Raw genomic sequence first — 15020 nt, forward strand, 5'->3', positions numbered from 1 at the left:
TGTAGTCCACGAAAGCTTATGCTCTAATAAATTTGTTAGTCTCTAAGGTGCCACAAGTACTCCTGTTCTTCTTTTTGCGGATACAGACTAACACGGCTGCTACTCTGAAACTCTCAAAGATGAATGCTAGACGGTGCCTTAAAGATGATCATCTGTTTTAATTTGGTGAGTATGAAATAGGCTGACTTTTAAAAAAATCTTTGTTTACAGGAACTGAGCGTGAGCCAATTCAATTCTGTCCAGAAGAAGCGGAAAAGTCATATGTCAGTTTTCTTATTAGCCAGTTAGGCTGTAACTTTTCAGTAACGCAACCATGAATAAGCCCCTGTCTGGCACTAATATAAATCAAAGTAAGCTGTTTTCTAATTGGGTTACTTTCTCTTTCAGGTTTGATTAATTCTGTATCTTATTAAAATTAATCTTCAATGGACTTGATGGGCCAAATTTTTTTAAAGGTCCATTTGAAATTGATTTTTCCTCTGTAAGCCACTCCTGGCCTGGCTCTGACTCTAAACACAATCTCACCAGCTAACCAAATATTTTGTCTGGTTTTTTGAAGTGTACTATTTTACAGAACAATAAGGTGAATGGAATCATACGCTATGACTGGATAATAGACTAGTGCTTTGAAAATAAATGGCTCGACCTGTCATTGATACTCTTTTTTGATAAATGCTTCGTGTTTACATTTCAGCAGCAAGGCAGTCACAATGTATAACTCCGTGACTTCTGCTGATGTGTAATAAACTATCCAGAACACATAAATCCCCCTGATGCCAATCCTGTAACTGCTGCACCACCACCAAACAACACATTATAGCTACAAGTCTTCCCTGCTTTCGAAGGAACTTTGAACACATAGGCTAGCTCTGCAATAGGGTTTAAGACAGCCAAGGCCCTCATGCCAGCCATGTTCCCTGCAAACACGCCATCCCAAACAAGCAAAGTGCTAAAGACAGTCACAAAGGGTTAGGGTGACCAGACAGCAAGTGTGAAAAATCGGGACAGGGGTGGGGGGTAATAGTAGCCTATATAAGAAAAAACCCCAAATATCAGGACAGTCCCTATAAAATCGGGACATCTGGTCACCCTACAAAGGGTAAATCATTTCAGATGATTGACTGTCCATGAACTGTTCGTTTTCACTCTCAGCTGTTTGTGTGGTGTCCTTGGTCACCTAATGAACATGAGACAATTACTGCCACTGGGCTGAATAATGAATTCATTTTAAACAGCAGAACTGAGAATAGTGTGATTAACAAACCACGCACTTTCTGGGTTGAATATTCAGCTGACATTAGCTAACATTCAGGATTTGCAAACATTTTCACAAATACCCAGCGGTCATCCAGGTGCTTCCAGATTACAGCTATGGCCTCATTAATTCCAGTGAACTGAAATCAGCACTTATATGTACACAAATATTCCCAAATCCTTTTTGTTGTTGTTTTTCTTTCAGTGTTTGACCAGCTCTGCTTCTGAGGAGGCTGAAAAACACCTATTCAGGATGCATTTAGGCAATGGTACAATACTCTACTTTATACTCCAAGGTCCAGATTCTGATACCCTCGATACTTTAACTTCCGTGGGCTCGTTCCTGGACTATGATACTGCTCACCAGGAGTAAACATAAAAGATTCTAGTCCTGAATTATTTCACTTGATTCTTTCAGTTTGCACAGCACCGGAGTTGTCAATCAGGAAATTCCCTATGCTTTTACACCCAAGAATATGACTCTATGACCCGCCCCCTGTGGTTCTGAATTCTGCAGGCTGACTGTTCTGCAGGAAGCAGCATTTCTTTTCACTTGCTCAGAACATACTGCCCTTTTAGTTTTCCGGGAGTCACCTCTGGAAAGGGCTAATAGTGAAAAGGAAAAAGCCAAGGGGATCATCAACGTGTCAATTTAAAACTTCCCACTGTAGTCAATGAAGCATGCAGCAGTTTGGTATAATGTTGCTTCATTTCTATTTCAGTTTAATGATCTGCTTTTGGCAGTCCCATAGTTCCAAGCAAATAATGATATTGTTGACTTGAGGCCTGATTCTGCCCCACTTATTCATGCAAGTAGTCTGAAGAAGTAGGTTTTTTACCCACGAAAGCTTATGCCCAAATAAATCTGTTAGTCTTTAAGGTGCCACCGGACTTCTTGTTTTTGTGGATACAGACTAACACGGCTACCCCCCGATACTAAACATCCCATGGATTTCTATGGGACAGCTCACGTACATAAGCATTGCAGAACCAGCCCCTTACACAGTACACCATATGAGATAGGTACGTGTCTAAACCAACAGCCCAATCCTGCTCGCTTTCTGCGTGAGGAACTCCTTTTGTCATCAGCCTTTGATCCTGCAGGATTGGTGTGTATGTGTTTATTTGCAGCGCCATCAACAGTGGTGATGCTATATCAGTAATAAACAACAACAACATCTTTGAAATATCAAACATGTCCAATCTAGTTTACTGGAGGACTGCTTGGTGGTCTCAAAGGGTGTTCACTGACAGACCTCACACCTTAACTCAAAACACAGAGGTGTAACATCTTTAACAAAGGCCTTGCCTACCCTCAGAAGTTGCACCAGTTTAAGTTAAATCAGTATCTAAACCTATTTAGTTGACCTGATGCAAAATCCTGTGTAGATGGTCTTATTTGGCTCTGAGTGTCTTACTTTGAATTAGCTTAATTCGGGGGAAGGGGGAGGAGAGAAGGAAGCTAAACCAAAGTTACTTTTACACCAAAATAAGAACATCTACACAGGGGTTTGCTCCGGTTTAACCAAATGAGTTTTAAAATACACCTTTAGTTAAACTGGTGCACATTTGTGTACAGCAGTGGTCACCAACCCATAGATCACAACTGACTGGTCAGTCCTGGAGTCTCTGCCAGTCAATCGTGATCTCTGCCCACAAGAAGTCTGGCGACGCAGCAGGGCTAAGGCAGGCTCCCTGCCTACCCCAGCCCCATGCTGGTCCCAGAAGCAGCCAGCACTCCCCCGTGGCCCCTGAGGGTGGGAGGGGCAAGGGTCTCTGCACACTGCTCCTGCCTGCAAGCACTGCCACTGCAGCTCCCATTGGCTGGGAATGGGGAGCTGCGGCCAATCGGAGCTGCGGGGGCGGTGCTTGCAGGAAGGAACAGCGCGTGGAGCCAACCGCCTCGTGGAGCCACAGGGGCGTACTGGCCGCTTCCTGGGGCCAGGGCACGCAGGGAGCCTGCCTTAGCCCTGCTGCACCACCGATCGGGAGGTAAGTGCCACCCAGTGGAAGCCCGCAACCCAACCCTCAGCCCTGAGCCGCCTCCTGGAGCTAGCACCCCATGCCCCCTCCTGTACCCCAAATCCCCTCCCACACCTTGAACTCCCTGCCCCATCCCTGACCCCCCTTCCGGAGCCAAAACCTCATACCCCCTCCTGCACCCCAACACTCTGCCCCAGCCCAGAGCCCCCTCCTGTACCCAAACTCCCTCCCAGAGCTGTAGCACTTAAGTAAAGATGCTCCCACACCAACGGGAGAGCGTCTCTTGTCAGTGTAGTTAACCCTCTAGAGGCGGTAGCTATGCCGACGGGAGAAGTTTCCCACCGACGGAGCGCTGTGTACACCGGGGATTCGGTTGATATAACTATGTCGCTCAAGGGGGTGGATTTTTCATAGCCCTGAGTGATGTAGTTATACAATCTAAGTCTGTAGTGTAGACCTGCCCTCAGATTCTGAAGCTGGTGCAGAATGTAGCAGCTCACTTATTGAACAGGGCATCTCGCAGGGAGCACGTGACCACAGCACGTTGGGATCTTCACTGGCTGCTTATTGATCTACAGGTGGAGTTTAGGTGTTGGTTATGACCAGGGCTGGAGCACTCATGGGAAAAAAAATCGTTTGGCAGCTGGGGGAGATATTTGGGGGAGGGTGGAGAGTAGAGAGCGGCAGGTGCACAGGGCCTTGGGAGAGGGGCTGGAGTGGGGGCAGGTAGAGCTCCCCCGGGGAAAAAGAAAACTCAGCGCCTATGGACTAGCATACTTGAGGGGCCTCCCGCTCTCCCCAGGCAATATTGGCACAGCCGTCAACAGGGTTGTTTGGGCTGGATCTCCTTTGTTATAAAAGAGAAGGGGCAGCGGGAAGGGCATTTTCTGCGAGGGCTCCGGGATTCTGGAACTTGCTCCCTGAGGTCTGAAACAGCCCAAATGTGGCGACTCTCTGGGGACGCTGCAAAATACGTCTGTCTGACCGGGTTTCAGAGAGGGCTGAGGTTATGCTTCCCCTAATAACAGGGTCGATAATAGGTAGCTGCCTGACTGCGCTCCCATTGGAATGATCATTTTGCTGCTGCTGGGATTTTAATCTATTGTATAATTAGTGAGTGTGCTAGAAAATTAGATTGGTTTAACTACGTCAGTCAGGGGTCTGAAAAATCCACACCCCTGAGCGGTGTAGGTAAACTGATCTAAATCTCCATGTAGACAGACTTAGCTACCGCTTCTTGGGGAGGTGGATTACCTATGATAACAGAAGAATCCCTCCCATCGGCGTAGGTAGCATCTACACTGAAGTGCCACAGTGGCACTATAGAGTTTAGACAAGGCTTTGGGTAGGCCTCTCTTCTATAATTCTACATTTAAATAAATAATGGAGCTCAAGTTCAATCTCCCCAAATTGAGGCAACTCAAATCAGTAGTCAGGTTTGAAAATATAGGTGTATATTTTTAACCATACAAAAATATTAAATTAAAAAACCCCAAGGATGTAATGTAACTTTAATGGACAACAGGTAGCATTTTCAAGAGCACCCGAGTGACTTCCCAAATCCCTTTAAAATGGTTTGCAAATCTCAATGAATATTTCTACTGATTTCATCCCATTCTTCCACATTTGCATCATCAAACAACATACACAATGACGGAACTGCACAGTAACACGGAGGTACAAACCTCACTCACAGAACAGAATTCACATCAATGTTCTGGTTGGGCATTTTTTATATTCCTGTAAAGAGTACAGCAACTTGAAAATGGAAATTTCACACTGTGCATATGCAAAATCAATTTCTGAATTTCTCATTGCGTCACTATTTGCTGTCAGAGATGGCTAACTCCCTGGCAAGTTTGAGCTGCTAACATTTAGCCAGGTTGGAGTTATAAATGCACCCTTGACTGACTGCCAGCTCTGACCAGAATCATGAATTACACATATGGCATGTACCTGAGACTCTAGAGAGGTTAACTTTCTCCCCCTCGGCTTGTCTTCTTTCTTTGCAACCAGGGGTTTTTGCTTCTCTTTCTCCTTCGACTTTTCCAGTTTCTGAAGCTCCTCCACATAGGCATCATAGATCTCCCACTGAGAGAGACAGAACAAGAGTCAGGACTTCCTGTCTAATCTAACAGGCAACTTCATTGCACTCCAGCAAACAAACAGACCAGTATGCCAGACATCAACACATTCAAAAGATACCACAGTCTTTACCCCAGAAACACTTCCACTGAAGTGAGGTTGAAGTCAATGGGTATTTTGCCTGTATACAGACTGCAGGATTGAGCCCCAGGATTTTTAAAGCCCTGCTTCCCCAGGCAACTAACAGAAGTTACTAGATCACAGGCCCTGGCTCTCATGGGAGACTTCAATCATCCTGATATCTGCTGGGAGAGCAATACAGCAGTGCACAGACAATCCAGGAAGTTTTTGGAAAGTGTAGGGGACAATTTCCTGGAGGAACCAACTAGGGGCAGAGCTCTTCTTGACCAGCTGCTCACAAACAGGGAAGAATTAGTAGGGGAAGCAAAAGTGGATGGGAACCTGGGAGGCAGTAACCATGAGATGGTCGAGTTCAGGATCCGGATAAAAGGAAGAAAGGAGAGCAGCAGAATACGGACCCTGGACTTCAGAAAAGCAGACTTTGACTCCCTCAGGGAACTGATGGGCAGGATCCCCTGGGAGAATAACATGGGAAAGGAGTCCAGGAGAGCTGGCTGTATATTAAAGAATCCTTATTGAGGTTGCAGAAACAAACCATCATGGCATGTAGAAAGAATAGTAAATATGGCAGGCGACCAGCTTGGCTTAACAGTGAAATCCTTGCTGATCTTAAATACAAAAAAGAAGCTTACAAGAAGTGGAAGATTGGACAAATGACCAGGGAGGAGTATAAAAATATTGCTCAGGCATGCAGGAGTGAAATCAGGAAGGTCAAATCACACTTGGAGTTGCAGCTAGCTAGGGATGTTAAGAGTAACAAGAAGGGTTTCTACAGGTATGTTAGCAACAAGAAGGTGATCAGAGAAAGTGTGGGCCCCTTACTGAATGAGGGAGGCAACCTAGTGACAGAGGATGTGGAAAAAGCTAATGTACTCAATGCTTTTGTTGCCTCTGTCTTCACGAACAAGGTCAGCTCCCAGACTACTGCACTGGGCAGCACAATATGGGGAGGAGGTGACCAGCCCTCTGTGGAGAAAGAAGTGGTTCAGGACTATTTAGAAAGGCTGGACGAGCACAAGTCCATGAAGCCAGATGCGCTGCATCCAAGGATGCTAAAGGAGTTGGCTGATGTGATTGCAGAGCCATTAGCCATTATCTTTGAAAACTCATGGTGATCGGGGGAGGTCCCGGATGACTGGAAAAAGGCTAATATAGTGCTCATCTTTAAAAAAGCGAAGGCGGAGGATCCAGACAACTACAGGCCAGTCAGCCTCACCTCAGTCCCTGGAAAAATCATGGTGTACGTCCTCAAGGAATCAATTTTTAAGCACTTTGAGGAGAGGAAAGTGATCAGGAACAGTCGGCATGGATTCACCAAGAGCAAGTCATGCCTGACTAACCTAATTGCCTTCTATGAGAAGATAACTGGCTCTGTGGATGAGGGCAAAGCAGTGGTCATGTTATTCCTTGACTTTAGCAACGCTTTTGATATGGTCTCCCACAGTATTCTTGCCAGTAAGTTAAAGAAGTATGGGCTGGATGAATGGACTATAAGGTGAATAGAAAGCTGGCTAGATCATTGGGCTCAACAGATAGTGTCTAGTTGGCAGCCGATATCAAGCAGAGTGCCCCACGGGACAGTCCTGGGGCCGGTTTTGTTCAATATCTTCATTAATGATCTGGAGGATGGTGTGGATTGCACCCTCAGCAAGTTTGCAGATGACACTAAACTGGGAGGAGTGGAAGATACACTGGAGGGTAGGGATAGGATACAGAGGAACCTAGACAAATTAGAGGATTGGGCCAAAAGACATCTGATGAGGTTCAACAAGGACAAGTGCAGAGTCCTGCACTTAGGATGGAAGAATCCCATGGACTGCTACAGATTAGGGACCGAGTGGCTAGGCAGCAGTTCTGCAGAAAAGGAGGTCCTAGGGGGTACAGTGGACAAGAAGCTGGATATGAGTCAACAGTGTGCCCTTGTTGCCAAGAAGGCTAACAGCATTTTGGGCTGTATATATAGGAGCATTGCCAGCATATCGAGTGACATGATCATTCCCCTCTATTCGGCATTGGTGAGGCCTCATCTGGAGTACTGTGTCCAGTTTTGGGCCCCACACTACAAGAAGGATGTGGAAAAATTGGAAAGAGTCCAGTGGAGGGCAACAAAAATGATTAGCGGGCTGGAGCACATGATTTATGAGGAGAGGCTGAGGGAACTGGGATTATTTAGTCTGCAGAAGAGAAGAATGAGGGGGGATTTAATAGCTGCTTTCAACTACCTGAAAGAGGGTTCCAAAGAGGATGGATCTAGACTGTTCTCAGTGGTGGCAGATGACAGAACAAGGAGTAATGGTCTCAAGTTGCAGTGGGGGAGGTTTAGGTTGGATATGAGGAAACACTATTTCACTAGAAGGGTGGTGAAGCACTGGAATGGGTTACCTAGGGAGGTGGTGGAATCTCCTTCCATAGAGGTTTTTAAGATCAGGCTTGACAAAGCCCTGGCTGGGATGATTTAATTGGGGTTGGTCCTGCTTTGAGCAGGGGGTTGGACTAGATGACCTCCTGATAGTCTATGATTCTATGATTTCTTCTGTCATCCCAGCTTGGGATAACTTACCAGTGGAACAAGCACATTAAGCAGTTGCTTCTGAGGTAATTTATAGTGTTGCATTAAAAAAAACTCAATTGTAGCTGCTTAGCAACCTGCAACTTGGAGCCTGACCCTGCAGTCAATAACCAGGTGAAATATGCAAATGGCTTCACACCTTCTGCCATGCATTGCTGCCCCACAAGCCTGGAATGTCTTCTCCAAATGGATCCAGGAAGACATTTTTTTCCTGCTTGGGATTATTCATGGAGTGCTGTATAGAAGATGTGACTTTATGACCATTTGAAAGGCAAGATTCCTGCCCTGATATGCTTACAATCTAATTCAGACAGACCAAATGGATAATACTTCAAACACAAAATGGAAGAGACAACATCGGAATGAAGATGGGCAGCAGAATATATATTAGTCAGGGGTTGGAAGGAAGAGAGGGTGCGGGGGAAGGGGAAGAAGTTGAAGGATATTCCAAATCTTTGGGGTTGTATAGAAAGTCACGTGCAGGCAAGAGTAGGAGAGGGGGAAGAAAGGAATAGCTAAGAGAGACTAGCAAGGAGAGGATAGAGAGCAAAGGGAAGAAAGAAGAACTGAGGAAGTGAGTAGTTCAAATCCATTTCCTTTCACAAGAGGTTAGAAAAATTAAGCAGAAACTTTTCCCCCTAATTTTCAGCATCTTAATCTAAAATCTCAGCTGTGGTTTGATTAATTTGACAGTTCTGTTCTCTCAATCTCCCAAGCAGTCGCATTATCAGAAAATGGTCAGAAGAGAACTCCTCCAGCCTGTGACAGATGAGCACTTTGTACATCATGCTAATTATATGCTCTGATCTCCAGATAAGGAATAATCTGGAGCAATGTTTTTCAGCATAACAAAGGTGCATTTTCCCTTCCCCATACCACACTGCTACATTAGAGGTTTTTTTCAGTTAATGTAGTTAAATTAATACTTTGTCCTGTGCACTGTTGTGTCTCCAGTACAATGGACAAATCAGCACAGACTGGGCCAACTGTCAGATATCAGTAACAATCACAAACAGACCATTAAGCTTCTATGAAACAATCAGTGAAACTGGCTCCATACTCCGCAAAAGCATTGGTGAATTTCAGGTGTAAAAAACGTTAGCTTAATATTTATTTTTTTCAAATTGGGGACAGATCTTCACTTGGTGTAAATTGGTGTGCCCCCATCACCTATAATGACGCTATGTCAATTTACACAGACTGCAAATCTGGCCCGTCGTGTTTTTTTACTGCATGTTTTACTACATTTGACTCCAGGCATTACAAAATTGTTGCTTCCTCTCCTAGATGGTTTGGACAATGGATGGAAAAAACCCACACAATCTTGCACTTTGCAAATATTTGTAAACTCCATGGAAAACTTCCCAGAATAGGAAGCAAATCTTTGGCGGTTCCATACACTAGATGTTCCTTTCAGACTTCCTGGAGGGGAGGTTGGCCAGGCTGGCTCATAGTTAATAAGTGGGGTGATAACTAGTTGGACATAGAACCTCTGAGACATGCTCTTCGGGAGAATAGTCCTTCACTCTTTAGGAATAATGCAGGGGATGAGAGCCTTGGTTAGCAGTGCCACACTTCTTTTTTCTTGCCACTTCCCTATCTGGTATCAGCAATTTCTACAGCCTTCTTCCAAAACTCATAAACATATGCCTGGCTGTTGTGCAAATTGGTCTCTTTAAGGTCTGCTGATATCTAGTCCATGTACCATGTCTTTGGCCTCCCACCTTGGTCATCTTCCACCTGAGATCATTGCAAGGGCCAGCCTCACAGTGCAGCTCTCAGGTCTCCAATGGACACGTCCAGCCTAGCCTCTCTCAATTTCTCTTCAGTTGGGGGCAACCCGCATTGGGCCCCTCATAACCTCATTTTATTTCCTATTACAGTGCCACACTCAGGTATATTAATAATTCTATTCTGTTCGGTGGTGGGTCCAGGTCTGGAACCAAGACCTTAGTATCTGAGTGCCTTCCATTGTTAAAAACACATACAGGATTACTTACATCACCACGTTTTCCTCTCCAGTCCCTTATCCCACTCCCGTAAAGATACAGTAAAAACTTACAAAAAGGAAAAGGGACAAGGTGGGGGAGGTACTATCTTTTATTGGACCAACTTGATATCCTGGGACTGACACTGCATACAACAAAAGGAAAAGGGTTTACCTGATTAGCAGTGGCAGAAAAGGTTGCTCTAGGTGGAGGCTCCATTTGACATGCTCTTTCCTGAAAAATAATATAAACGAAAGTGAATCTACAAGTGACTACAGTCGTGAAAATCCTCATCTCCTTTAGCAGAAGCTTTGTTCCCTAGAAGAGTCCAGCTGTGGAAGCAGCCTAGAGTTTTTCATTTACCAAGCAGGGGGAGTGATCATGGTGTTGCATTTGTATAGCAACTGCCATCCAAATGGATCCCAAAGTGCTATAGAAATGTTACTAAATGAGGATTCCAACACTAGAGAAAGAGCTAGGTAGAACACGGACTTTCCATTCTGTGGGAGATTCCAAGATTTTGACGTTTGGTTTTGTCCCAAATTGGGATGAAAAGTCAAAATCTTGGAATTTTTCACAAAATTAAATAGTCTGAAATTTTTCATTTTGACCTTACAAATATGTTGTTGAGGTCAAAGCATTTCATTCCAACTTTCTCATTTTGACTATTATATTATATTTCATAAAAGTTGAAGCGTTTCAACCTTTGTATTTTTATATTATAAATGACAAAATATAAAGTCAAAACAAAATGTTTTGATAATTCCCCCATGAAACATTTCAATGAAATTGGTACATTCCCATGAAACATTTCAATTTCATCAAATCAACATTTTCTGGCGGAAAACTGTTCAGTTGGAAAATGTTTGAGCAACTCCATATATATATCACTTCACTGACCTCTGAGGTGAAGCAGGCTCTGGGAGGGAATGTGGCACATCTTTAACAGCAACACTACACAATGGCTTAAGGGCCACATATTGCTTTTAAATACCCAAGCAAATCCCATTATCATCTATGGAACTCCACATACAGAGCTGAGAACAGAATTTGGTTCTAAAACAAAAAGTAAAGAATTCTGTGTTCATGTAAAACTACAGGGGCATTTTAGTTCAGGAGAATACAATTACTCAAGTGAGCCAAGACACAAGAGTGAATACCCCTCCTCTTTTAAAACATGTCATGAGATCTTCAATAACCACAAGTGGTCAGGAGCTTGGGGTGACATTGCTTTTAAAAGGCAGCATTATCCAGCATCGCAGGACCCCTTAGCACTGTCCTAGAACATCAGTTCAGTACTGACTCCGAGGAAAGAGCACGACCCAAATCATCAGCACTAATTCCTGCAGCCCCTTGATTTTTCTCATTGGCTAGGCCAGGTTGGGAGACCAATGAGATCTAAAGGGAACACACCTTAGCTGGAAAGGCTGCAGGAACTCTGGCTCTTTGAAGAAGGGATGGATACTTGGGCTGGGGGACTGCAGGGAAAGGGAGGGAAATTTCTCCCTGCAACAAGTATCTTGGACTCATAGGAAAGTTTGGATTGACCTCCTCGTGGGTCAAACACCACATGCACGGTGATCAGCTAGGAAGGGTTCTGTGGGCCATCTACACGCAAGCTGGAGGTGTAGTTTCCAGCTCAGGTAGACATACACAGGCTAGCTGTGATTGAGCTAGTGCGGCTACACTTCTCTTTTTAGCACAACAGCACAGGCGGTGGGATGGGTTCACCACCCGGAGCACAGTCCCACCTGAGCATCTACTCAGGCATCTAGTGCATTCTGCCTGCCCACCATGGCTATGGTTTTTGTTTTGTTTTTAAAACTACACTTCTACTTTAGTGCACTACCAGTCAAAGTTTGCATGCATACGTCTATCTGAGCTGGACATACCCTTAGAGACACACCCATTGGGAAAGACTGTGGTCTCAGCACAAAAGGCATTTCAGAACCTTAGGACTCAAATCCATATTGATCTTCTGTCATGGCAAGAGCAAACACATGCACTGTGCAGAGAGCTTATGTAAAGCAGCGACAGAGAACATCTATCATTCTTAAATAGCTTGCATTAGCAAAGTTTCTGAGCACCTCACCAACTTTAATGTATTTAGCTCCCCCAACACACCAGCAAGGAGGGAAGTGCTTTTCTATCCCTAGTTTACAGATGAAAAATCAAGGCACAAGGTCACACAGGAAGTCTGTGGGGGTAAAACGGACATGAACCCAGATCTCCCAAGTCCTAGGCTAGTGCCAAAACTACTGGACCATCCTTCCTTTTCTGGTATTAGGGAAACAAGTACAAAAATGTTACACCCAAGCATGTGTGAGGGGCTGAAATTTCACTACCTAGATTTTCAAAGGTCACAGACCCCTCTGACAGAACATAAGAGAATCCATCTGGTGAACATTACTCTGTGTCATCATTTTCCCCATCCCAAATGTTTTAGGTACGACTAGTTAAGGTTCTTTTCCCCACTAATATTAGCAGTGATTGCAGAAGATGACACACTGACAAGCATTCTGGACTCCAGTCACAAAGGAAGGATTTTACTAATTCATGCTTGTGTATCATTGAAAGAGAGCAGTGGCAGCATACCCGCACGGGGTTGTTGAAAGTCTGTGAAGCTCTCTCACAAAAGTTGAACTGGTTGGTGAGCTTCTGTTCCTTCCTCGAATGGGGAGGAGGTTCTTCCCCTTCACCTGCTTCCTCTGCTGATACAGCCTAGAGAAGAATAAAGCAATGCTTAATTGAGAACTGAAGTGGATCAGAGATCTTTCTTCAACTTCGAAATGCCTATCCCTTGGACTGCTGGACTTCTGGTGCTTAGCAGAGGTAACCTGTTACTCAGGGTCCAGGGCCACCATTGGTGAGATGGGTGTGGGATTTGGAGATCACCCTCAGCCACTCTAAGCACAGAGATCCAAGTTGCAAGAATGGTTGAATGTGGCTGTTACCACCACTAACTCATTTGGAAAAGTCCACACAATTCTCCTACCTATGGACATCTTCATGGTCCTCATGGATTTGTCAAATCTAAGGTGGGCTACTGTAATGCTCTCCTAATTAGGATCCATCTGAAACTGATCTAGAGGTTTTAACAGTTGCAGAAAGTGACTACTCGCGTGCTCTTTTGAATAGAATAGAGTGAGTTAGTTACACCACATCCTTGTGATCTGCACTGGCTATTGGATACCCAGTGACATAGTTCAAAGGCCTTTGATCTCATGTATAATCCTGGCTTCCTAGTACTTCCATAATTGCCTGTATCCCCCTCTCTCAGGCATTTAAAGTCACCTGAAATTAGTCTGCTCTTGAGTCCTAGGTTCAATACTGACTGGGCAAGGACTGAACTTCCTACTGTATTGTCCCTTCTTCACTAGCTGCCTTTAGGTCACGCCACCAATCTCGGTTATTTCAGCTGGCTTATGTTCGATCCTTTCACACCTTCATGCTTTGCTTTTGCCTCAGTTACACTGTTTCTGTTTGTCTCAGGAAGCTAGGAAATGATCCTGTTGCAGGTTGTTTACTTGACTCTTGCGGGATTTGGCCTGTATTTTATATGTCTGTCTGGTTCTTATGTCATTTTATTTGTATTAATTTGTATTATTTTTCATTGCACAGCACTTAGATGCCTTGCCACAGGCACCTTATAAATGGATGAAACAAATAAGTATTGTAGTAGTAGAAAACAATGGCCTCCAAACTTTGCTCAGCTCTGATTCACATCAGCTAGTAACCCAGGGGCCACACTTCACATGTACAAAATGGAACTGATTACAACTGCTTTCCAGCTTGAATACAGAAGTGCTGTGCACAGACGTGTCCCAGCAAACCATGCTTCATCTGCATGGAGCATCTGGCTCAAGATAAAGCATGGTATGCAGGCAACTTTCATCTCCATGGGCAGCACCTCCATATTAAAGAATAGGTTGGCTGCAGACCACCTTGCAGAATACACGTAGGTTGCATCAGAGATAAAGTAAGCAAGCCTGGAGTTTCCTCTGGTGATGCTGCTTACGCCAAAAGACATGTACAAAATGAGCTTAGAATGGAAGATTTAAAATCATATTGACGGCTCGCAGTTGGCTGTGAAGCATTACCGGAATATCTTCTTTGCTTCCTTCTTCTTTAACCTCTGTCTCTTCAACTTCTATCACGGTGGACTCAACAGGAACCAGTTCTGACAACAACACAGGTATGTTAATCATCTCTGGCTAATAGACACCTTTATGTGTTGCAGACACTTTCCATCTTCCACCATTTGAATACAAAGATACTACAGATCTGTCTCATCTTACGCTGGGGTTACGTTCCGCAGTCAGCGCCTAAAGCGAAAATCGCGTATGGTCAAAATTACAGTGAGTGTAATGGCGGGCGGAATCGCCCGCACTACAGAAACAGGATTTAAATGGTTATTTTTCTCTTTTTTGTTTTTGCCGACCGCGTAAAGCTGAAATCGCGCATGTTAAATGCGCCTAAGATGCGACAGACCTGTACATCCTTTCGTCTCCAAAACACTCTACAAACCCTAGCTTATTAGTCATAACAGTACCCTGCCAGCCAAGTAAGTCAGTATTACCGTCCCCAGTTTACAGAGGACTGACCTAATGAGGCGAGTTGGCTCATTCAAAGCCAGAGAGAGAGTCGGGGCCACTGCTAGAAAGAGGTTGCAGCGGTTCCAATTCCCTGGCTGAATTCAGATCACATCTCACTCAGCTCGCTGATTTGGGCTGCATCCTTTTTAGGAAACACTTTCTCTACTCTACAAAAATGACTATGTTTAAACATGGCTGTGAAGAATGGCTGTGCCCAAATTATGTTAATATGGGTCATGTGTGGACAGGGAAAAAAATGTAATAAGCATGTTAGAGAAGCATGTCTTAGTCCAGGTATCTAGCTCTATCCATCTGAACTCTCACTGGTTGTGGAGACCATGGTGGAGACCAAGCCTATCCATCCAACAACCTATTCCTCTTCCAAACAGACTCCTACAGCCTAAT

The 15020-nt window shown here is 44.5% G+C and overlaps 1 protein-coding gene across 1 annotated transcript in view; it reads right to left on the reverse strand.

Annotated features, from left to right (window-relative positions):
- The window catches only part of DNAI1 (dynein axonemal intermediate chain 1), a 299111-nt gene that overhangs the window by 241874 nt on the left and 42217 nt on the right, over nucleotides 1-15020 (reverse strand). Inside the window, exons 6-9 of the mRNA XM_034774779.1 lie at nucleotides 14121-14200; nucleotides 12616-12741; nucleotides 10195-10254; nucleotides 5194-5328 (exon numbers count right to left, since the gene is read on the reverse strand). Of these exons, the coding sequence (XP_034630670.1) occupies nucleotides 5194-5328; nucleotides 10195-10254; nucleotides 12616-12741; nucleotides 14121-14200 (401 nt within the window). The remainder of the gene's footprint in view (nucleotides 1-5193; nucleotides 5329-10194; nucleotides 10255-12615; nucleotides 12742-14120; nucleotides 14201-15020) is intronic.

Source organism: Trachemys scripta, chromosome 6, assembly GCF_013100865.1.
Source record: "Trachemys scripta elegans isolate TJP31775 chromosome 6, CAS_Tse_1.0, whole genome shotgun sequence".
Lineage (NCBI taxonomy): Eukaryota > Metazoa > Chordata > Testudines > Emydidae > Trachemys > Trachemys scripta.